The following is a 26952-nucleotide window of genomic DNA, read 5'->3' as shown; positions in this document are numbered from 1 at the left end:
GTGCTACATACCAAACATCAAATTCCAGGCACTATAATCAGTCTTTATTTTAAAAGAAAAGAATATCTTAACTCCAATGATGGGTTTTCACTCTAGACAATTCTGTACCACTTATAATACCACTATGTGATGATGCAGAAGTTTTTCCTTTACACTTCTAAAAAAGATCATGAAGTCAGAGACATGGCTGAGTAAATGCAGCATGGTTCCATTCAAACTCGTTATGCATCCCCCTTCCCTGGTCCATGATGTATTTTGAAACTGCAGCTTCCTTGATAGCCTACTGGCTAAATACTGTGGTGCGGTGCAAAGCCATAGAAATCAGGAAGGTTCCAGGCTTAATCCTTGCGGCTGAAAACTGGGGGCTACGATTGACTTCACCCTGGACTGAGTCAAGTCAAGGTCCCCTCTCCCGATTGCTATCCTGCTGGAAAGCATGAATGTTGATTGGGGTGAAATGGAATGGCATGGAGGAGAAAAACACGTGATCGTGCTCAGACACTCTTGCCTCCACATTCAAATAGCCTGTTGATTGTGTCCAGATTTGTATAGGAAAAGTGGCCGCTTAAGGGCTGCTCGTGCGAATGGAACTATATGCAAGCAAGAGTCAGCATATTCAGAGAAAACAGGTGAGAGCACTGGCCAAATTTAGAACAAAAGCTTTTGAAATATAATTTTAGGCCAATGGAGAAAATAAAAGGGAGGAAATGAAGCACATATCAAATCACACAAACATGCAAACACATAGTAATTAGGGCATCCTTGCAGAATATAACACAATTGCTATGTGTCAAGAGGCTTTTTAGATTTATTTGTTCATTTCATTAGTTACAGTGGCACCTCATTAGTGTGAGTGACCTATAAAAAGATCTTAAGTATAAATTTTCTGGATTATTAACATTCTTTTAAATTTTTGCAGATCTGATTAATTAGAGCTAGCCAATTTCATTGGTCATTATTTGTAAGAATTGAGATTCAATGCTGAAAAAAAAACTGTAATATCAGTATCTGCCAAAATTGGATTTAAATCTATATTGCAACAAAAAGGCAAATTGCATGATTCAAATGGTTACATGCTTGCATGTTTTTATTGGTTCTAATTTAAACAATCTTGAAATTATCCCTAGGATGGCCTAAATATTGTGTGGAAATTTAGAAACCAGTCATCATAATATGTCAGTGCAATTAAATTACATTGATCTGGTTTTTAAAAAAAAATACACTGACCTTTTGATTTTTCCTCATTATTTTATCTTACTAACGTCCTTACTGCAGATTTCTCATTTTGCATCTCTCTACCTGAATCTCTCACTTAAGCTCTTTGTTTCTCATTCCCCCAGTTTCTACAATTCGTGTTTTCTTTCCTCCCCATCTATAATTGGCTGGGAGGACAGCCATTAAATATTACAAATCCTGCCCATCCCCAAAAATTACATTTATTTCTACAACCCACAGTCAATAGCTTATAATTGCAGATATAAGAACATAACATTGTTGCCCAATCGCATTGCTAAATATCATGATATATGGTTCAAGCTTTTCAATAAGCTTCGAGGTAACAAATGTTATAAAAGACAAACTAACAAGGATTTCATAGTAAACATACTTTCTGGTTAACAGTACCATAGGATTAAGCCAATGTGTATTTTGTGCATAGCCATCCATTATTCAGAGTTGGGAGTTTTTCAGCATGTTTAATTAGATCTTTAACTATTTATCACTTTTGGTTACAAGACTGAATTGACAAAACGTAATTTTACTGAAAAACTCCAACTCCAATAGTTATTATGCTATTAAAACTAAATCAGCTGATTAAGTATAAAATACAGCGTATAAATAAGACACTGTTTGTAGCATATACTCATTTTTAAAGTTATTGAGCACAGCTATAGATCAAAAGCCGGCCAGTGATGTTATCCTACCCAGGTAGTACTGCAGGAAGGAGAAGCATTGGTGTCCCCCTGGTGGTGAAAGAATGCAATGTTACAAGATTGATTTCTCCAACAATACAGCAGAAGATGCTTCAGAACACTTGAGGAATGCACATGAGTAAACTGAAATTTTTCATTTTATGGGGAAATAATTGGTTATGACTGTTTTGCTGAATTCAGGCAACTTAAAACTTTGGACAATGGGAATGGTCACTCCACGTCACTTTAAAAATAGGAGCTATGTTAGCCGTCGGATTAATTTTAATCCTTTGCCTTTCAAGGAAAAATTTTAACCAAGACGCCACTCCAATGAAAAATATTTTGATGTTTGCAAACAGAGGATTACAGTCTCAGAGCAATTTACATGCATATTTGCAGCTATAACATCACTAGAGCATTGGTTCTCTTAAAAAAGGTGCTCTAAGAATAACATTAAAAAAAAATTAACTAAACTCAGGCCAATATTAGATATTAGCTTGATGAAATTCATTGCATTATAGGTGGCCTACTCAAAAAGAAATCCCATAAGAACTTGACTTTCTGGCATAGGTCAAGCACGGTAAGAATTAAAGTTTACCAAAACAAAAGCACATTTGTTTTATTACCAGAAACATCCCCGTAACACCTAAGTGCAGCACTTTGCTTATGGTCTCCATCCCTCCACAATTAGCTTCTACAATACAACTGAAGGAGAAAATACGCTTATTTATTGACTTTATGAATAGGGCCATTCTTTCATGAAAAAAATGCAAATTACTTTAAGTTTTATTTAAACCACGTCTATTTGTTTTTGTTCATCAGTATTAGCAGCACAATAAAACAGGTCTCCTTATTGTCGGGTTTGCAGCTAAAGCGAATGCAAATTCACTAAAGTGAAAACTTATTATCGCAAGTAAAATTGAAAATCACGATATAGGGAGACAACACTTTGACAAGAGAGATGTAGAACTCGAACACAACCAATCGCTGTTGTGCAAAATTGCTCACTGCAGCAAGTTTTCAGATTTGAATAAATCATCCCTCTGCCATCTTACCTGAAATTAGCAATCAAAATCTGAAAGCTGTGGCCCAATTTTAAACTCTGCACAGAAGTGCTGGTAATTGAACATAACACAGCTTCACATTAAAGATGTAACTGGATGGAAATCGAATAATCCACATTTCTGTCGCTAATTCATTTTAGCATATGCCTCAAAATCCATGATAAAGGCACATTCTACAAATATGCAGAAGGCAGATCTTTGTAACATTTTTTGAAGATTTCATGTCAATATTTGTGGCTTTGAGAGGCAAATAGATTAGTCCTAAAGATATTTGTTCAATTTTGATGGCAACAAATCACAGCTTTGTTTGCACAATCACTGAACAATTTGATCTAGTGTAATTTATATATGACATAATATACAAAGTCTTGCACTCACATTGACAGCCTGGAAATATTTACTTTACACATTCACTATAAACAAAGGACCGAATAGCAAGAGCCAAACTGATATTAAAAATAAGGTGTTTTGTACTTTAACGAGATTATTTTAAAAAACACATTAGGTCTCATAACATTTGTCACTGAATATGAATACATGTGGTTTTTAATTCTACAAAGCCTACATGCATGTTACTGAGATTTACAGATCTTTAACTTACAGAAGCCTTTCTCTCATTTCATAGACTAGTGAAGGTTTCCTCTAGCCATATGGGTGACAATAATTGAGTGTACTGCAGAAATTCATATTGTTCCATCTAGATCTTAGGATGCCTGCACATAGATGAACATAACTTTCGCCTTTGAAATTCTACTGTATACACTTTAAACTAAGATTTACTGTTGGAATGAAGAATATCTAATTTATATAAACTATCAGACCTTGTCACCTTAGATATAATGTGCTCCAACAATAACAGGACACATTGTCAAAAGTACACATGCAAAAATACTAGTTTGTTCTTTTCACTACTTTCATTTACCCAAGGTAATCTTTCAGTTCCAGGATCTTTTGATAACAGACAAGGACTATAGCTCAATCAAGAGAGATCCCCTTCCCTCATCTCAAAAAGTAAGGATGTTCTGCATGTATGATCAAGGCAAGCTAATAGCATCTTACAAAAGGCACAAAGCATCTAGTCCAAAGACATGGATGTATAATTCTTTAGCTAAAAAAAAGACATACATTATTGTTCCGCAGTTTACCATATGATTATCAAGTGCTTAATCTACTTGACTTGCTGGTTTAAAATAAACTAAAACTAGTTTTAAAACAGCAACACAATAGAATGCTGTCAATCACCTGCCACCACATAGGATCTATGGGTATTCTATAAGCAATGCTCTATTGATTGAAGTGATGTAATGAAGGCTGCATATAGCTAGAGGAACAAACCATGCTAAAATGAGAGTAAACCATGAAACATTTCAGTAAGGAAAAGCTAAATGGTACAAACTGATCAGATACTCTTTTCCTTCAAATAGTCTCCCGAACTCGGTTTATAGCTACAACTGGATCATGCAGTATATTTTATAATTGCGATAGCACTTCCTAGTTTGAAAGAATGCTATAATTTTCCATGCTGAAATACTAATGATGGCTTTAAATTAAATTCTAACAATTTAAATATTCTCTACTTATAGCAAGGTATTTAACACATATCTAATGTCTCTCATTCCTTTTATAAACATCAATTCTCATACCATTTAGTGAGGTGATGTTTTTTGAAAAAATAAAATTAAACGTATCCTGGTGCAAATCCTTGCAGATGTATAGACTTTGCTTCAAACAGATCTCAGATTTTAATCATTGTAAAAGGTTACACATACCTCATTCTGCTCCTCATGCTCCAGCAAAGCCTGCAGGAAAGCTCGGCGCTCATGACTTGAAGATTTTTGATCAAACATACCAGCCTGGATAACTTTCTGGTCCACATTAAGCTTGTATTTGGCAGCAGCAAGAATTTTCTCCTCCACACTGTTGACTGTGCAGAGACGCAAGACACGGACTTCATTCTGTTGCCCAATACGATGAGCCCTATCTTGGGCTTGTAAATCCTTGGGAGTGAGCAGGGGAAGGAGGAGAAAGGCAGATAAAGGAAAGAAAAGAAGTTTCAGCAAAATTTGAATCCAATAGCATTAGTCAGAGAATCTACAATTATCCTTAATATCCACAAATGCTGCTCTTAATTTTTTGAGATTTCTCTCCCTTTGGAGATGACCCAGCTCAACATAAAAGGATAGGATGATTTATGCTTTTGATGCTGCACAAGAGATAGCCAAGAGACAAGACAGAAGCAGCTTTGTTATTGCATAGAGTTGCAGAAGTCCACAGAGGATCAACAAAGTGGATTGGCAAAGAGGGTTGTTACACGAATAAGTATAATTTGATTTCTAGGTGCTTTAGGATCCAACTGTTTCAGGAACAAGCAACAGGTGGGTCCAAACTGCCAAATAATTTAAACCTACAATTTGTTATTCAATGATGAGCTGCAGTTGAAAATTCTGCAATGCTCTTATATAGTTCCTGGCAAACAGCTGGATTGAAGCTCTCAGAAAGGAGGTGCTTTTCAAACTCTCAACTAAAGTTTTAATGCAGTGAGAAAAATATCTTAAACAATTTACACTTGTGTAGTGTATTTAATATGGTAGAAACTCCTAAGTGAATAACTTGTTTAACAGGGGCGATAGTAATAATAAAAAAAAAATTGACACTGAGACATTGAGATAAAAATCAGGGTAGATAAAGAAAGCTTTACCAAAGAGGTAGGCTTCAAGAAGCATCTTAAAAGAGGAGAGAGAGGTACAAAGGTGGAGAGGTTTAGGGAGCATTCCAGATTTTAGGGCAAAGGCAGCTATAAGCAAAGCCTTATGGAGCAATGAAAATCAGTGATACTTGCAACTCCCACCATTTGTGGGATTTCCGCTCCTGTGAGATCTTGAGAAGGGCAGAATTGTGAACAGTGAACAGTTTATATTGGGACCGAATCAGATATTATCCAGCCATCCCCAAATTTCACATTTTGATATTAATGGAGTCGATAAACATGCACCATGGAGACTGCACATGCACAGTGAAGTGACATTTGCAATGCACATTTTCTTCAAGGAAGAGGACAAACAGCGTTTTTTTTTGGGCAGAATTTTGCCCTTGATGGGCGGGCCCCACCGGCTCGGCCGCCGAAACAGGCCCCGCCGCTATTTTAAGTGGGCGGGCCAATTAAGGCCCACCCAGCGGCCTGCCTGATGGGAAGTGCTATGTGCTTCCGGGGTGGGGGTGGGGGGAGGGATTCCCCAACTGTCAAAGCGGGTGCTTTCGCGCATGCGCACGAAAGAGCACTCATTTCCTTGAGGCAAAGTGCTGTCTCAGGGAGATCGCTGAAAGGCTGGCAAATATAAAAAAATAGAACAATAAAAAATTAATTAACATGTGCCCCACATGTGAAAATGTCACATGAGATGGGACATGTTAATGAAATAAACAAAAAATTTATTAAACGTTTTTAAAACTGCTTTCAAACCTCATCCCGCCACTGGATGAGGTTTGTAAAAAAATCACCTACCCACCTGCCCGTTGGGCCCGTGCGCCGAGCCGAAGTTCGCACAGGCCCCTCAAAATCGTAGACGATTGGCAAGTTAAGGGCCTTAACGAGGCCTTTAATTAATGGCGGGCGGGCGTCCTGCTGCACAGCGCGCCCACTGACTGAAATATCACGATACCGCACGCTGACACCCACACATCAGCCAGAAAATTCTGCCCTTATGGTTTCAAGAGAATTTTACTAAGTAAGCTCTTTATTAACCTTTCGGGACCACGTGTAGAAACTTGAGATGCTTGCTTCTGTAAGTGCTGTTTAGTTTGTGTTACAGTATTTTAATGGCTGGAGGGCAAGGGAGCAGCGACTCTTTGACGTTCAATGTTTCTAAGTGTGCAGTGACGCCAAAGCTTTAGGAGGGTTCCAAAATGTGGGATTTGACAACCCAGGTGTGTGCTGTTTAAATGTCACCGTGAATTTGTGGCTTTCTACTGGTTTGAAAGGCTGCATGAGCTTGAAGCACAGAAGCAACAAGTTTGTCAACAGCTCGAAGATCTGCAAAAAGAGGCAAGTTTGTGCCTCTCAAATGCCTGTAATAATTGGTGTCTTTTTATTTTTGGTTTGACTTTTTAAATTGCTTGCACCTGGATTGTTACATTTTTAATTGTAGATGAGCAAAGTTTCGGGGGTGTGAACTGCAAATGGATACACAAACAGATTCGCGAGGGTAAGCAAAATTGTGATGGGGGGGTGCACGAACAGTGAGAGTTGACTGTATTCAAGAGATCAGAATTGGAGTGCAGAGATCTCACAAACTTATAGGGCTGAGTTTTCCCATTGGGGGGGCAGTTGATGGGCGGGCATGCTTCTGATCGGCGCCCCCAATTGGAGGCATGCCTCCATTTTACGTGGGTGGGCCAATTAAGGCCCGCCCAGTGTGACGTCTGCACAGAAGCGCAACGTGCTCCCTGTGCACGTGCACGAAAAAGCACACTCATCTCCCTGAGGCTAAGTGCAGCCTCAGGGAGATAGGCTGTACATGTAAAAAAGACAAAAATAGAAAAATAATATTTCCCTTACATGTCCCCTCATGTGACAATGTTACGTGAGTTGGGACATGTCCATAATTTGTACAAAATCTTTATGAAAATTTTTTAAAGCCTACATGAAACCGCCCGTGGATGAGGTTTCATGTTTTTTCTAGTTCCCGCCGGGGCTCGTGGCATGCCCGCCAATGTTAAGGTTGGACGGAAAGGTCCTTTAATTACTTAATTGACCCTGTCAATGGTCTCAATTGGCCACTAACAGGTCGGCAGGCGTGCAGCTAATTTCACTGGGCTCCTGCCTTTCTGAAAATTTAAATTGGGCGTGGTGACATTGGGAGCTCCCCCTGATGTCACCGCGCATCATTTTATGTGTCGGCGAGCGGGCCCCACTCCCGCTCGTAAAATTCTGCCCATAGGCTAGAGGAGGCTACGCAGCTAGGGAAGGGTGAGGCCATTGAGGGATTTGAAAACAATGAGGACTTTGAAATTGAAGCAGTGTCACACAGGGAACCTGTGTAGCTCAGTAAGCACAAGGTGAATGAGATTTGGATCCAGTTAAGATATGGACAGCAAAGTTGAGCAAAAAACTATGTAGGGTGAAAGTTTAAGTGCAGCCAACATAGCAATGGAGTGGTTAAGTCTCGAAGTAACAACAACATAGATGAGGGTTTCAGCAACAGATGACCTAAGGCAGGGTTGGAGTTGAGTGAGGTTATAGAGGTGGAAGTAGCCAGTATTGGAGTTAATATAACAAAAGTCTTTGAATAAGTCTCCTGCAATTATATTTATGTACAACCACAACTTAAAAATGACAATTATTCTCCACAGGCATTACAAGATGAACAATTTTTTAAAATGGGCACACGTCATATTGATATAACATTAAACAGCCACTGATAATTTAAAAATTCTCATGCTTGCTGTTTTTAATACATATAAAGTTAAAAACAGCCAATCTCTTTGCATTAAAACAAACATCACACCTGATGTGGATTCCAGTCACTGTCAAAGATGATAACAGTATCAGCAGCTTGAAGATTCAAACCCAGACCACCAGCTCGGGTACTGAGCAAGAAAATGAAGTACTTGGAGTTTTCTTCATTGAACATTTTCAGCAAAGCACCACGGTCCTCTGCCTTAGTTGTTCCTACGTGTACAGGATAGAGAGATTGAGGGATCAAGACAAAACAGCTTGGGAATGCATACTTTACCACAAAAATAAGTCAATTCTCAGTTCTTGTGAAATTCACAGGTGTAAAATTCCAACCACATAAATCTAAAAATAATTTGTTTTCAGGTAATAAAAAATGTCCGAGCCAAGAAAAGATTATTCACTCTATCAAGAATTCATTTGTGGTTATTCCATCATGGATGTCTCTCCCACTTCACATGTTTACCCCCTCCCTTTCAGCGAATCTAATTTCTTCTACTATGTCCCATAGGGAAAACAAAATCAAGAGTCTGTAACAATTATGTTAGGCTTTTTTAAAAGAAAGATTATCAATCAAGCTCCTTTAAAAAAAAAACACAAATTGACCCAAATTAAATTGACTTTGCTTCCCACATTCTGTTTCTCCCGAGCAGGAAAATTCCTTATAGATTAAAAAATCCAAATAACCTGTCTCAGAACAAGATTCATTCTACATTTATATGCTATTAAACACATATCACAATGTGTCAATGTAAATGATTACAAGACAATTTTTGTTCTCTTAAATTGTACTCTGGCTATCCAAAAATATTTATTGTGCAGATTTCGGCATCAGTCAAGGTGTGAGTTTTGAAATGTGATCAGCATAGAATGCTCACATTTGTGCCTTTTGCAAATGTCTGCTGCAGGTCAGCAAATATATTCACAAGCCTCTAAATAGCTTGACACAATGACAACATGGGTTGAAACAAACTGGGCTTTTGAGTTTAATGTGACGTGTGTGGTGGGCTTGACTGGAGTAGGAGTCAGGGCAGCTTCCAGGAAACCTTGTGCACACATGCACTATGAACTATGGTGATTACAAACAATCTGCACACAGAGGATGAAATTCCTTCCTGGTGAATAAACAAGCCAGAATTATCTGATGGTGCCTTGATTGTTACAAGGTGCAGTCCATGATGCCTTGAACCTGTGGAAATCCAGCTACTGCAACATAGGCAAGAGCTCTCCATGTCAAACTGGCTTGAGTATCAAAATGCACACAATGGACAGTCTTGGCAAACATGGCCTCTGTTAATTGGGAGACAGAGTTGTGGGCTACAAATAGTGAGATTCTCATGTCCTCAGCTTGAGCATGAAAAGGAGCCAGAGATGAAGAAATTCAAGGTTCAGCGCCCCTGCTATTGTTGGTGTTGCTGGTCCTCCTGTTCCTCTTCAGAGGTTAATATAATGGCTGCATAAGTTGTTTCCATTCTGCAACGAAGGCTGAGAACAGTTTAGATTACACCAAGGTAAGTAAGGTGCAAGGGTAAGACAACTGACTTCCAAAAGGTTGTGTCTGTCTTGAAATGAATGAATGAACCAACACAAATGCTAAAAGTGCAAACCTTTATCATCAGCATAGCTGCAATTTCTCTATTTAAATGTTTTCTAGCATGTTAGTTTCAATGCTTAATAACTTCCTGCTGTGCTCTCACCTTGTACATTGTGGTGAGGTCCACACAGCACAGGAAATCCATGTGATGGGTGTTAATGCCAGAATAGGTTATACTGTCACTTAATCGGTATTTAACATATTTAAAATCTGACTCTTACACCTTCAGGGGGACTTCCCACTTGCTTCCTAGACTCCCATGTTCATAAAAAAAAGGAATAGGCCATTTGGCCTATCGAGCCTACTCTGCCATTCAATCAGACCATGACTGATTGGATTGTGGCCTTATCTCCACAAGCCTGCACCATAAGCTTGTAGGACAAAAGTCGGTCTAACTCAGCCTTGAATATATTATGACCCAGCCTCCACTGCTCTCTGTCGAAGAGAATTTTCATACGTTTGGTGATTTGAATACCAATGGGGAAAACTCAGTGGGCATGGGGGAGGGGGGCCATGCTGCAATTTTACCAGCAGGAGTAGGAAGGGCCGTTGAGTGGCCCGTGCACCCGTGGGTTAATTAGGAGGGCAGGGTCCCTCCTTAATGGGCTACTTTGGGCCCCATCAGAGGGCACCCCAACACCCTAGGTTATCCTACTCCACTCCCCGCCTTCCTAACCCAGCCTCCCAACCTCTTGCCTGGGCCTGCCATCCTGGCCCATGTGAGGTCCTCATACTTACCTCCAGTCCCAGCTCCAGCACAGCACTCTTCCTGCAGATCTTGCTGAAGTAAAAGCAGTGGCCACTGCTTCTCCCGACTTTTAGCCTAGGGTTGGGCTGGAGGATGAATAACTAGGTGCCCCACTAAATCCAGCCCTTTGTGTGGAAAAGGGTATGGGTGAATTGTGCCCATAATTAACAATCATGTGATGTGCCAACGTACCTCATGCTGGAAGCCTTAATCTCCAAATTGAATACTCAAGGTCAGAATGTAATCAATTATAAGCAAAGGTAAGTTTGCCCTGTGGATTCTGGTCTATCCAGGACTGATTGGAGAACACCAAACACATGCTGAAGTACTGAACTCATTTTCCAGTACGCATTTCTACTGGACAACTAGAATTTTGAAAGAATGCCTCATCATATGATTGAAAATATGAAACAGACGATGATTAATCAGTGCAATTTTAACAGGCATGCTTGTTTATAGGAAATACCTTATATTTAATGAAAAATGTCAGATTAAAAGATTTCATAAACAAATGAACACATAGCCAATAATAAACTGAGTTGTAGCAGCATTTGGGGAAATTTTGGTTTTGAATTAAGAACAATAGCTAATGATGCCCAAATTATAAATCTATTGCCCTAAGCACTAAATGTGTTATCTCATCTAGCTACAAATTAGTCATTTTCATTAATTACAACTGAGCGGTATCACAAGCATTATTTACCAGTTCATATTGGATTTTCTCTGTGTACACTTCTATATAATTCATCTCACAATGACTTTAATCATAATCCAAGGCTCTATTAGTGCAATTGAGATGCAGCCAAGTTCCCACGAGTGAAACATACCATCAAGTCGCAAGTACGGAAAACTTCTGAATGCAAAATAATCTTCCATAATGGTCATCAGTGAGGTCATTTGGCAGAACAGCAGTACTCTGTGGTTAGAAACTCGCAGTTTTGGCAAAATGCGGTCCAATAATTCAAATTTTCCTGAAGCCCGATATAGGTCAGGACTAAATGGAAATAACGGAAGCATCAGTATATTAAATTGTTGTATGGTTAGACAAATGCAATAACTTTGAACATTTATTTGCCCAACATTTAATCAACATAAAGACATAGTCTGTCTAACAGGGTAGGCAAAGGTACCAAATTTAGCTAATTACGGCATAAAACAATGAGCTAGAATAAATAGCATTGCTCCAGCCATCCTAAACCATTTTTCTCCTTTATTATTGCAATACATTCTACTGATCATATTTCAAGAGAAGTACATCAACTATAAGTAACTAAATACGGTGATCCATCTTACTTTTCCTGCAAAAGGACAAGGCATGAAACTGCACCATTAGGAAAATTTTGAAATTGAAACCAGTCTTCCTAATGATTACATGATGCAGCACAAGACAAAGTCAAATTCTGTTGTAAGCAAATATCCTTGCTCCAAGCTTCACCTAAAAGAGGGGTCCATTCCCACAATTCAAACATAAGTTTATAGGATTTGATCTCCATCCACACAATAAAAAAGTATTTCAAGTGCTTTTCTAAACATTTAAGTGTTAAAAGGTTGTGTCCTTTAAGCATTCTCTTATCTTCTCACCACGCGTACAAAAATAAAAAGCAGAGTAAAAATAAGCAGCCTTGTATTTTTTTTTCTCTTCGTCAAATATGAAAAACCTGATGATAGCAATATGGGTGGATGAAGGAGAAAACATTTCCCACATACCCTTTAACTTAGTGTAAAAGTCAATTAAGTTTATGCGTGAAGTACAAACAAACCAAAACTGGCTCTTAAACACAAACGCTACACGCCACGTTGAATTTAACTTTCAGCATTTGGGGTTACATCACAACTTTCAAAATCTGTACAACACAAAATGTTTTACCACTTACCCAGTAATAAGCCCGCCATTATAACCCAGGTGTTCAGCAAAAGATTCCTGCAACAGGAAAGCAAAAAAATGGTCACTGCAGTGTGTAGTTATTAAGAGCAGTGTAATTTTTTTTGAAGAATATTAGGAACATCAAACCTAAAAAAAATTACATAAAAGAGGCACTTAGAAAGGAATGAAAGAAATCAGTTTTCATTTGCCCTAATAAGTGTTATGCTATACGAGTGGGACTGGTGGAGGTAAATAACTGTTCTTTTACTAGGCTGGCAGATCAAAATATAATTAAGCTATCTTCAAAAAGCACACCATTGCATTAGCAAACTATTTAACAGCTAAATTATACAAAAATGGAAAGCTTCCTTGTTGCACTTTGTGAAAAAAAGTACTCCATTCAAAGCCAAGTCAATTTTTTTTGCCCATAAACATATGGGGGCACAGGTTTGGCGAAATGTATTTTTCAAAATAAAATAATTTTTCCTTTCTCTAGCTTTTTTTATCCTCCACCCCACTTAAAAATCAGGATTTCTTGCTGGAATACAATTCCACAAGTTGACATCCCTCAGTTCCCGATTCATGTCCAAAATCAGACATCAAATGTCAGGTCAGGTGGGAAGGAGAGGAAATTACATCCTCACCTCCTCCCATACTTCACACATTCTCACTTGTAACTCATTATATATCCTCCCTAATTGATAAAAAGCTTGCAAGGAAGAACACCAAAACCAAGGCAACATGTGCATTACAAGGATGAAGTGCTTTACTGTTTAATTGATGAATAGGAGCATGTAGAGTTAGTGAAATAAATTAAAAACAGCTTCTCCAAATGCGATACATGCTGTTTTTTGAGCCTTGCTCAATCCATAAAGTAAGTCTATTTAAGATCTTGGAAAGATCGTTGAAAGAGGACTTAATGCTGAAAGACATCAGTTGATCTATACTCAGTTCTGAAAATAAACTCGATATGAAATAGTAATGTGTTACAATTAAGGTTTACAAAAATAAGTTGTCATGGATAGTTCTGACTGAGTAACCAAGGAGAAATATGGCAGAAGGGCCAGTGGCCAGAGGACACAAATGGAAGGTTATTGGCAAAAGAATAGGAGGTAACATGAGGAAGCCATATTTTACACAAGGAGTTGTTATGATCTGAAATACACTGCCTGAAAAGGGTGGTGGAAGCAAGGTTCAATAATTATATTCAAAAGAAGTAGATAACTATGTGAAGGGGAAAAAATGCAGAGTTATGGGGAAAGAACAGGAGACTGGGACTAACTGGGTATCTCTACAAAAGAGATGGCACAGGCACAATGGGCTGAATGACACGTTAAAGAAGAAGGCCATTCTATAACAACCTCCAATCTTCCAGTCTATTAAGTCTAAGCTACATTTGCCCTTTCTGCCATTTATTATGGGTTTAAGCAAAAACAGTTTAGGAATAATCCTGTTAGATGGCATTGGGAACTTACCTCTATGTGCTGAAACATGAAGGGATGATTGCATATTTTTCTGAGCTGCATTATGGTATTCATGAGGGTTTTAGCACCACCTTTACCCTAAAGGAAAACAGAAGAAATTTTAAACATAAACAAGATAGCATAGAGGGACCACTCCCAAGTAACCTTTAAACATATATGTGAGCATTTGACTAGTGGAAGGATCAGCTCAGTTTGAAAAGTGGCTACTTGACTTTGACCCTGCAGGATAAGTTAGTTTATTGTTTATTATTTACCTTTAATAGGACACCACAGGTAAATTGGGAGCATCACAGCAAATATACATGAAGGAACAAACAAATCAGAAATAAGAACAGAAAATGCGGGAAACACTCAGCAGGTCAGGCAGCATCTGTGGAGAGAGCGAGAAAGCAGTTAATATTTCAGGCTGATGACCTTTCACGGAACAGGGCAGTTCCACAGCTGCTTTCTGACCTATTGAGTGTTTCCAGCATTTTCCCTTTTTATTTCAGATTTCCAGCAACTGTAGAATTCTGCTTTTAAACAAATTATCAGGTTTGTTACTTTAATCACATAGTAGAAGGGAGTGGGACTGATGGAAAATGCTGTAATATTAGCTAACCCATTATTAACTGATTGCTCATACATTTTAATTGCTTAATCCTATGTTAGAAGAAATGTGAAAATCGCAGCACATGGGTTTAAACAGAGTACATTCAACTTGCATACCAATAGGGGAAAAATTCGATTGCCCCCCAACAACTGGCATAGGAATTGTGATGCAGGATTGACCTGCGCTAACTGCCCCAATGCAGACAGCACGTGGACTTCATGCTGCCTGCTAAGTATAGCAAATTTCTATTTTAAGTTGTCCAATTTAAGTTGTTCTGCTTTAATGTCAGTTAGTAGGGCCGGTGTTTTGTGTCAGGAGTTTTGTTTTAATGTTGCTTCGTACTGGGTCTGGCATAGGTTCGTGTGACCCGATTGACACATTTTGGATCAGTTTCTCCCCCTCGCTGACCCTCCCAGTCGTTGCAGATCTTCCCTCATGCTGCCTCTCCTGCTTGCAGTTTACCTGTGTAACCCTGCAACTCAAAGCTGCTCTTACTCCAAAGCTGTTCTTCCTGCCTCTCACTGCTCATTTTGCAAGCCCTTGCTCACACCGAGGGTTCGGGAGGGGGAAACGGTAAGTGGGAGGGTTGGTGAGAGGGAGGGTCAGGGAGCAGGATGTATGGTGAGTGAGATGTTTGGCGAGCAAGATCGGCAGCGAGCTGGAATTAAGTAGGGAGTGTCAGCATATTTCTTTTATATTTTCTAATTTATTTTATTTTCAAAATTATTTCATTTGCAAATATAAGAATTTAGCAATGTTAAATGTTTCAACTTACAGGGTTGAATGTTTCAACTTTTTTTCCAATGAGAAAGGTCCTATAGAACCTGACTACAGCTTCTACAGTAGTTATAATAGGAAAATCTGGTTTGCTTAAATTTGTTTCACTTAAAGTTGCATTTTTCAGGAACATAATTACAATGTTAAGCGAGGACTTACTGGAACATGATTGCAGGGTCCAGAACGTGCTAACCACACTGCTGATTAGCTACACATCTCAGCAAGAAATCAAAAATCATGAAACGATAGCATCAGTTAAAGCTAGCCACACTACTTAAAGCTAGCTTGTATCTCTCAAAGCTTGCATTTTTACTGAAGCAGGTGATGGAAGTCATTTTGCAATTGATTCTGACCTGGGGAACACTCAATAATACCACAACATGTGAGACAGCAGACTCCAAGATTTTCCTTCTTGGAACTAGAGACCCTGATCGAGAAACTGCAGACACTGGAGGCCCTCTGGACAGTTATTGCAAAGGCAGTGAGAGCAGATAGCTACGGCAGCCAACACTGGAATCAAGCCTCGAGAACTTGGATGCAATGCTGAAACAAGTTCTATGGCTTCGCATGAGTGATCAAGGTCAGCGAATAATCTTTAAATGCCACATTCCACCAACTACACCATTAACCTCACACATTGCTCAATGAACCACATCTTCACTCAACTACCAAAAATGACTATTAATCAAGACTGAGACACAACAATTGTAGCTTCACCTCACCATCACACACAGCACTGCTGCAAGCTGCACTCAACTTATACACACTTTCAGCTATTCAACCGTGACAGCAGTATCACTCAAACACATTGCACCACACCCAATGGCACACTTCCCTCTTTCTTGCAGAGAAAGATGGCATAAGGGGCAGCAGATGCTAACTTGCAGGGCAAAGGCACAACTGCATGTCCTTTCCCCAAAGGAGGAGACAGTTTCTGCCATCACTGGAACCCAGGACTGAGGCTGTGGCCAGCAATGGTGCTGAAACCACAGAAAATGGCGTCATCCTCATATGCAATTCTCCTTCTCACACCCCATTTCCCCATATCCCATAATCTCTTCTGATTTAGGAGCTGCAGATGGTGTAAGCACTCCGCTCTTACTTTCCTCACATTCCCTCAACACAATCCACCCTTCTCTTTTCAGATATCCAAGAGTTACCACTGGCTAGGCAGTGATGGAAGAGAAACAGGAGGAAGCACAAGATAACAATGATGATGAAGAATCATCACTTGATCTCACTCACAGCACCTGCTCAGATACTGACTGTGCATCTAAATTAAAGGATAACTCAGTGGCAGGATCTGTAAGCAGTTAGGCAAGCATAGAGGCATGCAGCCAGAGCAGGGGATAAGGGAGTACAGATGCCAACTTATCAGATGGCGAGATTGTACATGAGGGTGAGATTGTATATGAGTTCTATAGCAGAGAGCACAGATGAGCATTTCGATGGGGTAGGCGACAAAAGAAGACTGATGGGTACACACAATGAAATGTTTGCCACACTGACAGCACTGTCAGAAAGCCTGAGTGCATGTCAAGAAGCATGGAAAAGTCTGGCACCATTTTTCATAGGCCTTTGCACAGGGCCTTTTCCAGCATGGAAGTGGCAGCCAATTTCATTAGCGCACTTGTGAACTCAACCATTAATAAGCGTCTCATATTCGATGTCTCAGCTTCCATTGCCACACAAGCGTAAATTTGCCCAACTATGTCCTATTCACAAAAAGCAGGACAAATCCAATCCAGCCAATTATAATCTCATCAGTCTATGCATCAGCAAAGTGATGGAATGTGTTATCGGCAGTGTTTTCAAAAGCCACCTATGCAGCAATGACCTGCTCACCAATGTTCAGTTTGGTTTTCGCCAAAACAACTTGGTTCCAGTCTCAGTCCAAAGGAAGACAAAAGAACTGAACTCAAAACTTGAGGCAAGAGTAATTGCCCTTGACATCAAGGCAGCATTTGACCCAGTTTAGCATCAAGGAAGCCTTACAAAATTGAAGTCAATAGGGATCCAGGACAATTCTTTATGGCTGGAGTCATATCCAGTACAAAAGGAAAATGGTCGTGGTGGTTGGAGGCCCATCATCTCAGTCCCAGGACATTGCTGCAGAAGTTCCTCAGGGCAGTGTCCCAGGCCTAATCATCTTCAGATACTTCATTAATGGCCTTTCCTTCATCATACAGCTGAGAAGTAGGGATGTTCGTTGATAACTGCAAAACGTTCAATAGCATTTACAACTTCTCAGGTACTAATGCACTCCGTGCGCACATACAGTAAGACATGGGCAACATTCAAGCTTGAGCTGATAAGCGGGAAGTAAAATGTGCGCCATGTGCCACATAATGGTCATCTCCTAGAAGAGTGTCTAACCATCTCTCCTCAACATTACAATGGCATTGCCATCCCTGAATTCCCTGCCATCAACAATCTGGTGTCACCAGCTTAACTGGACCAGCCACAAAAATACTGTAGCTACAAGAGCAGAGGCTGGGTATTTGTATGTTCATATTTTCCTGACTCCCGATCGCCTTTCTACCATTTACAAGGCAAAGTCAAAAGTGTGATGGAATGGTCTCCATTTACCTGGATGAATGAGCTCCAACAACAATCATTGAGCTTGACGCCATTCAGGACAAAGCAGTCCAGTTGATTAGTACCCCATTCACCCCTCCACTATGACCCACTGTGGCTGCAATGTATACCATCTACAAGATGCACCACAGCAAATTACCAAGATTTCTTTGACATGCAAGAATATAGGTAGCAGGTGCATGTGAACACCACCAGTAACTTTCCCTTTAAGACACACATCACCCTCACTTGGAAGTATATTTCCATTTTTGTTTCATTGCTCAGTGAAGTTCCTGGAACACCAACTTAACAGCACAACGTATATAGCTACACTACTCGTACTGCAGTAACTCAAGGTGGCGGTCACCATTGCCTTCTCTAGGGCAATTAATGTTACGAACACACTCATACCCCATTACTAAGACCACATATCCCACCACTACAATCGCTGACATTCACCTCCGTAATATTGTCAGATTCCATCCCTGGCTCAGCTCATCTGTTATCGTAACCACCCCCCATCTATGCCTGTGTTACCTCTAAACTTGGCTGTTCCAGCACATTCCTGGCTGGCCTCGCATGTTCTATCTTCTGTAAACTTGAGGTCATTCAAAACTCTGCTTCCCATGTCCTAACTCATACCAAGGCCTTTTCACCAGTCACCCTGTGCTAGCTGACCTACATTAGCACCTGTGAATCAATGCAGTGAATTCAAAATTCTCATCCTTATTTTCAAAGCCCTTTGAGTTCTCCCCCTTCCTAGGCTCTTTAGTCTCCGCCAGCCCTACAACGCTCCGAGATATCTGCACTCCTCCAATTCGATCCTCGAATATCCCCAATTTTGATTGCGCCATTGTAGGCAGCTGAAGGCCTGGCTACCAAAGCCATAAACCCTGGAATTCCCTTCCTCAGCCTCCCCAACTCATTTTTCCTCTTTAAAAGCTACATCTCTGGCCAAGGCCATTTGCCTGAATATATTGGACAGCTTGATGTAAATTTTGTTTGATAACACTCCTGTGAAGTGCCTTGGGACATTTTAATATGTTAAAGCTGCTAACACAAGTGTTGTTCTGGAATGCACTACCTGAAACTTCCCAAGTGATGGAAATGGAATCAATAGGGACTTTCAAAAGCAAATTAAATATATGTTGAGAAAGGAAAAAATTACAGGGATTTGGGAAAGGAGAAGAGTGAAACTAATGGATAGCTCTTTCAAAAAGCTGGCACGGGCACAATATGTATAAAGATCTGTAATTTTTTACATGATATATAGTTGTGCCAGAAGTGATAAAAGTAATACAGGACATAATCCAAGACAATGTTTTTAGTACATCATCTTTTGCATCCTTACCTTCTTGTCTTTCTCAGAACCATCTGTTAGAAGAATTCCCTTAGCTTGCATGTGACGGTATAGAATCTTCTGTAGAGAAGACATGTCACATTTGATGACGTACTCAACCTGAGAATAAAATTTAATTTGTTATTACACAGAAATAATACAAAACAATATAAAAGGTGAATAAAATAATTTTGAAAATGATATTAAAAATATTCATTAAGAAACACTGAAGCTAGCAGGCTAGAAGTAAATCTAAACTCTAGTTAGACCATTTTTTGCAAATTACGTCTTTGGGGGAGAAATTTGTTCATGCAGGGTCACTTCTAGCGATTCTATGTAGATTCCCCCAGGGCAGGCAGCACCATGGGCCACGCAGATAGCAGCCTGTGCGGCATTTTTAAATGATACCAATGAAGAAAGTAGGTGAACCATGGTGCTATTTCCCCCAAAGAATTGACTAGAAGCGGTGCTACACAAATGTATTTCCCCCACTATTATTTCTAATGGATTTTACATCTTTATAATGCATGGAGTGTTAGAAAAAATTGAATTAGTATAATTCAATTGTTTGTAATTAAAGCAGGCAAATAGACTTGGCAGAAAAAAAGATACTGAAAAATCAAATACGAACATTTAAACATAATACCCCAATACTTCCTTAGACTATTAATATAAATAGGTGAATGACAGCAGTTGATATTTAAATTTGATCGTTTAGCCAGTATTGGGCACACTAATGACAAATTTTCTTCATAGGAATAGGAGTGGCATTAATACGGTAATCAACCAGAAATCCGCTGATCGCTTGGGGTGGGGGTAATGGGAGTGAAAATTAAAAATGACAGATCAATTTCCTAGTTATGTGCCCGCTATTATTGCACTAAACACATTTGAGATCTAACCGGCAAGAATATTTAATGAGGTACAAGAATGATTATTTCTGGTGATAAAAGCAATCCATCATCTATTCCTGCTTTACTGTTTATTCTACCTTTTATTCTAAAAATGTAGCACCCTATTCAGACTGGTGTAAAATACCATGAGGAACATTTTTATTACAGTAAAATCTGCACTCCAGGAACTTTGAGTAGTTGCCGCCATAACGCTTTCAAAAACAGCATTACTTTGTTTAAACAGAGGAAAAGATTATGTAGGTTACTGCACATCATTAATGGAACAGCTTCCCAAATTCCACACACCACAAATCTCATTTGGTATCTTTTTGGCAATGCAACATGTTTTTAGATGCACGTTAACTAGTCATATAATTCAGAAATCAATAATAACTTGCACTTAAAAAGTCACATGGTGTTTCACAGAGATGTAATCAAAAATTGATGCCAAGCTAAAGGAGCAAATTAGGCAGAGCAAAGAAAGTTTGGCCAAATTGAAGGTTTTAATGGGGTGCGTGGGGGAAGTCTTATAATGGTTCAAAAGGCAGACGGAGTTAGAGAGAAAATAAGAGAGCATAAGGCCTTGACAGTGAAAGCCCAGTCGCTAATGGTAGGGCAAACGGAGTAGGGGATGCACAATAAGTATTAGTTGGAGCAACACCATGTTTCTAGAGGGTTGTAAGACTGGAGGAGGTTACAGATAGGGAGAGGAAGTGCCACAAAGGAAGTTAAATGAAAAGATGAGCATTTCAGGTTTCAGGAAATGGGGAAGACTTGAGATAATGCTGGCTAGCAAGGACAGAAGACAGAAGATGAGCAAAGCTTATAGAGGAAAAGGGTGCAGGCCACTTGGTTGTAAATGAGTTGAAGTTTCATCTTGGGGGAGGTTTGTGGCAAAGGATGGGAGGCCAGCAAGAGAGCAATGGAAAAATTGAGCCTGGAAGTGACAAAGCTGGACGAGAGTTTCGGCAGTAAATAGGGCAGGGATAGGCGACGTTAGAGGTGAAAAAAGGTAGTCCATATATGGAGGGGAAATGCGGTCAGAAGCACAGCACAGGTCAAACAGGATATCAAGCCTGCAGAGTCTGGTTCAACCAGAGGCAGTAACCGCAGAGGCGTATGATATCATTGGTGAGGATGCGCAATTCATGGCAGAGGCAGAACTATGGGCAGAATGAACGAGAATAAAATAGTGCGCAATGACGTCAGGCGAGCGTCCCGACATCATCACGCACTCTTGCGGTATTTTGCTCGGTGGGCTCGCACGCAAGGCAGCAGCACGCCCACCGACAATTGAGGCCTATTAAAGGCCCTTAATCAATTAATTAAATTGTATTTTTCACTGCTCGTCCAACTGTTCGGTTGGCACGCTGGCAAATAGGCCAAGCGGACTTTACATTTTTTATAAAACCTCATCCACGGGCAGGATGAGGTTTTAAACTACTAATTAAAAAAAACTTTTAAAACTCATTTTTAACATGTCCTTGCTTATGTGACAGTGTCGCATGAGGAGACATATTTTAAACCCTTTAACATTTTTTCTTTATGTTTTACAAAATCTTCAGCTCCCTGAGGCAGCTGTGTGCCTTCCAGGAGCTTTCAGTGCACCCTCCCGCAAGCATGCACAAACGTCCGCACTTGTGCTCCTCCTGTTCCCACCACCCCTCCCCCAGCAGTGCTGTGTTTCAGTGCACAATTCATGCCAGTTGGCTGTTAATTGGCCAGCCAGCGTAAAATCGCTGGCGGCAGTTAGTTTCACGCTCGCTCCCGCCTGTTGCCTCCGTCCGACGAGGGGTAAAAATCCTGCCCTATGGGTTTGATCTTCCCAATATTTAACTGGAGGAAATTGCAGCTCATCCATGACTAGAAATTGGAGAAACAGTCTAATAATGGAGGCAGTGGAGAGGTACTGGATGTGGGTAGGCCAGCATTTATTGCCCATTCCCTAATTGCCCTGGAGACGGTGGTGGTGAGCCATTTTCTTGAACCGCTGCAGTCCATGTTGTGTAGGTAAATCCACAGGTCTGTTAGAAAGGGAGTTCTACGATTTTGACCCAGGGACAATGAAAGAGCAGCAATATAGTTCCAAGTCAGGATAGTGTGTGGCTTGGAAAGGAACTTGCAAGAGGTACTGTTCCCATGCATCTGCTGCCCTTGTCCTTCTGGGTAGAGGTCACCGGTTTGAAAGGTACTGTGAAAAGAGCCTTGGGGAGTTGCTGCAGTGCATCTTGTAGATAGTACACACTGCTGCCACTGTGTAGCAATGGTGGAGGGAGTGAATGTTTAAGGTGGCGGATGGGTGCCAATCAAGTGAGCTGCTTTGTCCTGGATGGTGTTGAGCTTCTTGAGTGTTGTTGGAGCTGTACCCATCCAGGCAAGAAGAGAGCATTCCATTACACTCCTGACTTGTGCCTTGTAGATGGTGGACAGGCTTTGGGGAATCAGGTGGTGAGTTACTTGCCAAAGAATTCCCAGCCTCTAACCTGTTCTTGTAGCCACAGTATTTATATGGCTGGTCCAGTTTAGTTTCTGGTCAACTGTAATCCAGAGGATGTAGATAGTTAGGGATTCAGTGATGGTAAGGCCACTGACCTGACTTAATGTCGTTGAGTATTATTGTCTAGGTGCAGATGCAGATAGGGAAGAGGAAGGGGGGTCAAGAAAGATCTTTTGAGAGATTCCAAAGATGGCGGTGTGAGATGGAAAGAAAAGCCATTGCTGGAATACTCTGGCTAAATTGGATTGATAAGAATGGAACCAAGCAAGGGCAGTTCCACTGAGCTTGACAATGCTGCAGAGGCACTACAAAAGGATGGGTTGGCCAAGAATATCAAAGGCTGGAAAAAGTTTTGAATAGGATGAGGAGACATTGCATTACTAATATACAAAGGATGCCATTTGTGATTTTGATTAGGCCTGTTTCAGTGCTGTGGCAGGGAGGGCTGGACTACAAAGGGTTGGAAGTTATATTACAGCTGTACAGAGTGCTGGTTGGATTCCATCTGGAGTACAGCATTCAGATTTGAGTACCGCTCCCAAGGGACAATAGATTGGCCTTAGAAGGGGCACACCATACTTAGTAGAATGATACTGGGGTGAGAAAGTTTAAATTATGAAAGCAGGTTGCACAGATTACGCTCGGGGTGTTTAAGATGATTAAAAGATTTGATAGTTTCTCTCCATCTGCTCTACTTCATGGGCAATTCAGAACAAGGGGGCTTAAACCTTAAAATTAGAACCAAGCTATTTAGGGATTATATTAAAAAGGACTTCACAAAAAAGGTAGTGGAATTCTGGAACTCGCTCACCCAAAGACCTTTCCAGCTAGGTCAATTGAGAATTTCAATATTGAGAATGATAGATGAGCGGTAGGCAAGGGTATTCAGACTTAAGGAAACAAAGTGGATAGACAGAGTGGCAAAACAGATCAGACATGATCCAATTGAATGGCAGAATAGATTTGAGGGGTTGAATGGCCTATTCCTGTGTTCAAATGTGGAGTTGTGAAAAAGATTTGCAGCATTTGGGAAGAGACATGGTTAAAAACTTAGGAAGAAAAGGAGGTTGATGAAGGGGCAGTAGCATGCAAGGACAAATTATGGAGGTGACTTAACAAAGAAAACTTAGGTCAACAATCTTGTAGAAGCTCCATTATTGAAATAATTTTCCAGGTTAAATCCACATGTGCAAGTTTTACTTGAATTTACTCAATTCTGGATTTCTTGAAAGCTTTGCAGAAAGTATTACCTTTTCTGGTAACTGGGATTCTACTTCTTTTTTCAGCCTTCTCAGAAGGAAAGGGCGCAGCACTTTGTGAAGACGACGAATGATCAGGATTGTTTCCTCCTCATTTAGGTCCACCTGCAAAACAAAAATCCAAAACATATACCTCTGGTTACTTGCCCTCCTTAAAGGTTATATAATAAATTTTAAGTTAAAATCAAGTTTTAAAAAGCACACTAAGGCTTCCTCCATCTGGTGAAAAAATAGCCTTAAAAAGAAGATACACATCACCCAGTTGTATGGGCACCATGAAATTGGTTACTCTTATGTTAATTATAAAAAAATTAGGGTGAAAAAGAAGAGAGAGGCAATTGCCTAGCTTATAAAGTTTATTCTTATTTCTGTAAACTAAAGATTTTTTGTTGCTATTAACAGAGCACTCCCTTCAAGGAAATGTGTGTGTGCATGAAGGTGATCAAAAAAATATCCTGCATTCAATCTTTCATTTTAGGTTGGACAAATGAACTGCACAGTACATTAAGAACATAAACCAGACAGGCCAAGTTTAATCCCTGGTCTTTGCTCATTTAGCTGTTCTCGTCTGAGTTATTATAATTAGTTTCAACACACTAGCCTTGGGTGGAGAAAGGTATGTTTTCTCATTTCCAATGCTTATTCCCAATGCAGATATTGGATGAAACAGGATCAGGTTCAGCTTTGCTTTGTGAGTCATCAACGCCAAAGCTAATTGGACTCTTACATGACCAGTTGAGTGCAATACCAGAAGGCTGCCAAGTCTGTAGAATCATATTTAACCTAGATTCAGCACTTGAGATGACCAGGAAGAAGCGTTTGTTAAAAGACCCGCCAAATTCTGATTCTATCTAGCCTCTGCTTGAAAGAACTTCACAACTCAAATCACTCTGATTCAGTGTTTCCCTATTTCTTCTGTAATAAAATTGCTGCCTGTGATTTTATTAAAATTCTTCATTTTAATCCCATAACGATGAGACATGTGCTAATACAGCAAGTTTATTAAACTGAAGACAGTGTGAGGAATACTTGAGCAAATTCATTAGGTCAACCTTTACCGCACTCCCATGAATCCCTCCCCTACTTTGCACTTCAGAAATTGAAATAGAGTAGAAGTGTTATCAATGTTACAGTTGATTTCAAAACAGCAAACAAGGGTCCATCTGCCTCTGAAATCATACAGCAATATTTCAACAGAAAAAAATCACACCACTTCACAGTTGTGCTTTTTTCAGAATTTATAAGGATAGATGATATGCATATGCAGTATAAACTGAACTGAATATTTTTGAATGTTTATATTTGAGTATTGCTGGAAAAAAAGAGACATGCTGTCAAAGCTTTGAGTCATAGAGGTCTACAGCACAGAAAAAGGCCCTTCGGTCCATCGAGTCTGTGCCAGTCAAACAGGTACCTAACTATTCTAATCCCATTTTCCAGCACTAGGCCCATAACTTTGTATGCCATGATATTGCAAGTGCACATCCAAATACTTCTTAAACGTTATGAGGGTTTTTGCCTCTACCACCCTTTCAGGCAGCGAGTTCCAGATTCCCACCACCCTCTGGGTGAAAAAATTCTTCCTCTAAACCTCCTGCCCCTTACCTTAATTCTATGCCCCTGGATATTGATCCCTCCACCAAGGGGAAAAGTTCCTTCCTGTCTACCTTCTCTTTGCCCTTCAATTTTATACACCTCAATCATGTCCCCCCTCAATCTCCTCTGCTCCAGGGAAAATAACCACAGTCTATCCAATCTCGCCACATAATTAAAACTCCCCAGCCCAGGCAACATTCTGATAAATCTCCTCTGCACTCTCTCTGGTACAATCACATCCTTCCTATAATGCGGATTCCAGAACTGCACGCAATACTCTAGCTGTGGCCTAACCAGTGTTTTATACAGTTTCAGCATAACCTCCCTGTTCTTATATTCTATGCCTCAGCTAATAAAGACAAGTATCCCATATGCCTTTTTAACCACCTTATCTACCTGCCCCACTACCTTAAGGGACTAGTGGACATGTACTACCATTCATTGTGTCTTGTTTGTCTTGCCCAAGTGCATCACCTCACACTTGTCCGGATTAAGTTCCATTTGCCAGCCCATCTGACCAGCCCGTCTATATCCTTCTGCAATCTAAGGATATCCTCCTCACTACTTATCACCCCACCAATTTTCATGTCATCCACGAACCTACTGATCAACCCTCCTACATTCAAGTCTAAGTCGTTTATATATGCCACAAACAGCAAGGGACCCAACACTGATCCCTGTGGAGCCCCACTGGACACAGGCATCCAGTCACAAAAACAGCCCTCAACCATCACCCTTGGCTTCCTGCCACTCAGCCAATTCTGGATCCAATTTGCCAAATTGCCTTGGATTTCATGGGCTCTTACCTTCGTTAACAGTCTCCCATGTGGGACTTTATCAAAAGCCTCTCTGAAGTCCAAGTAGACTACATCAAATACATTGCCCTCATCTACACACCTGGTCACCTCTCTGAAAAATTCAATCAAATTGGTCAGACATGACCTCCCTTAACAAAACCATGCTGACTGTCTTTGTCCCTGCCTCTCCAAGTGTAGATTAATTCTGTCCCTCAGAATTTCTTCCAATAGTTTCCCCACCACTGAGGTTAGACTGACTGGCCTGTAGTTCCCTAGTTTATCCCTTCCTCCCTTCTTGAATAACGATGCCACAATGGTTGTCCTCCAGTCCTCTGGCACCTCTCCTGTGGCTAGAGAAGTATTGAAAGTTATTGCCAGTGCCCCTATTTCCTCCCTTGCCTCACTCAACAGTCTGGGATACATTTATCCGGGCCTGGAGATTTATCTACTTTTAAGCCTGCCAGACCACTTAGAACCTCCTCCCTTTCAATGCTAATTTCTTTAACTAT

At 40.3% G+C, this 26952-nt stretch overlaps 1 protein-coding gene across 6 annotated transcripts in view; it reads right to left on the bottom strand.

Annotated features, from left to right (window-relative positions):
• Positions 1-26952, bottom strand: part of smarca2 (SWI/SNF related, matrix associated, actin dependent regulator of chromatin, subfamily a, member 2) — a 149789-nt gene that overhangs the window by 41756 nt on the left and 81081 nt on the right. For all 6 annotated transcript variants that reach the window (XM_041185760.1, XM_041185755.1, XM_041185759.1 and 3 more), the window contains exons 20-27: positions 24042-24155; positions 19414-19521; positions 14108-14194; positions 12643-12689; positions 11596-11762; positions 8479-8642; positions 4744-4971; positions 1923-1961 (exon numbers count right to left, since the gene is read on the bottom strand). In XM_041185760.1, the coding sequence (XP_041041694.1) occupies positions 1923-1961; positions 4744-4971; positions 8479-8642; positions 11596-11762; positions 12643-12689; positions 14108-14194; positions 19414-19521; positions 24042-24155 (954 nt within the window). The remainder of the gene's footprint in view (positions 1-1922; positions 1962-4743; positions 4972-8478; positions 8643-11595; positions 11763-12642; positions 12690-14107; positions 14195-19413; positions 19522-24041; positions 24156-26952) is intronic.

Source organism: Carcharodon carcharias, chromosome 4 (assembly GCF_017639515.1).
Source record: "Carcharodon carcharias isolate sCarCar2 chromosome 4, sCarCar2.pri, whole genome shotgun sequence".
Taxonomy (NCBI): domain Eukaryota; kingdom Metazoa; phylum Chordata; class Chondrichthyes; order Lamniformes; family Lamnidae; genus Carcharodon; species Carcharodon carcharias.
The sequence above is the reverse complement of the archived record's forward strand: the minus strand, read 5'-3'. Positions and strand labels throughout refer to the sequence as shown.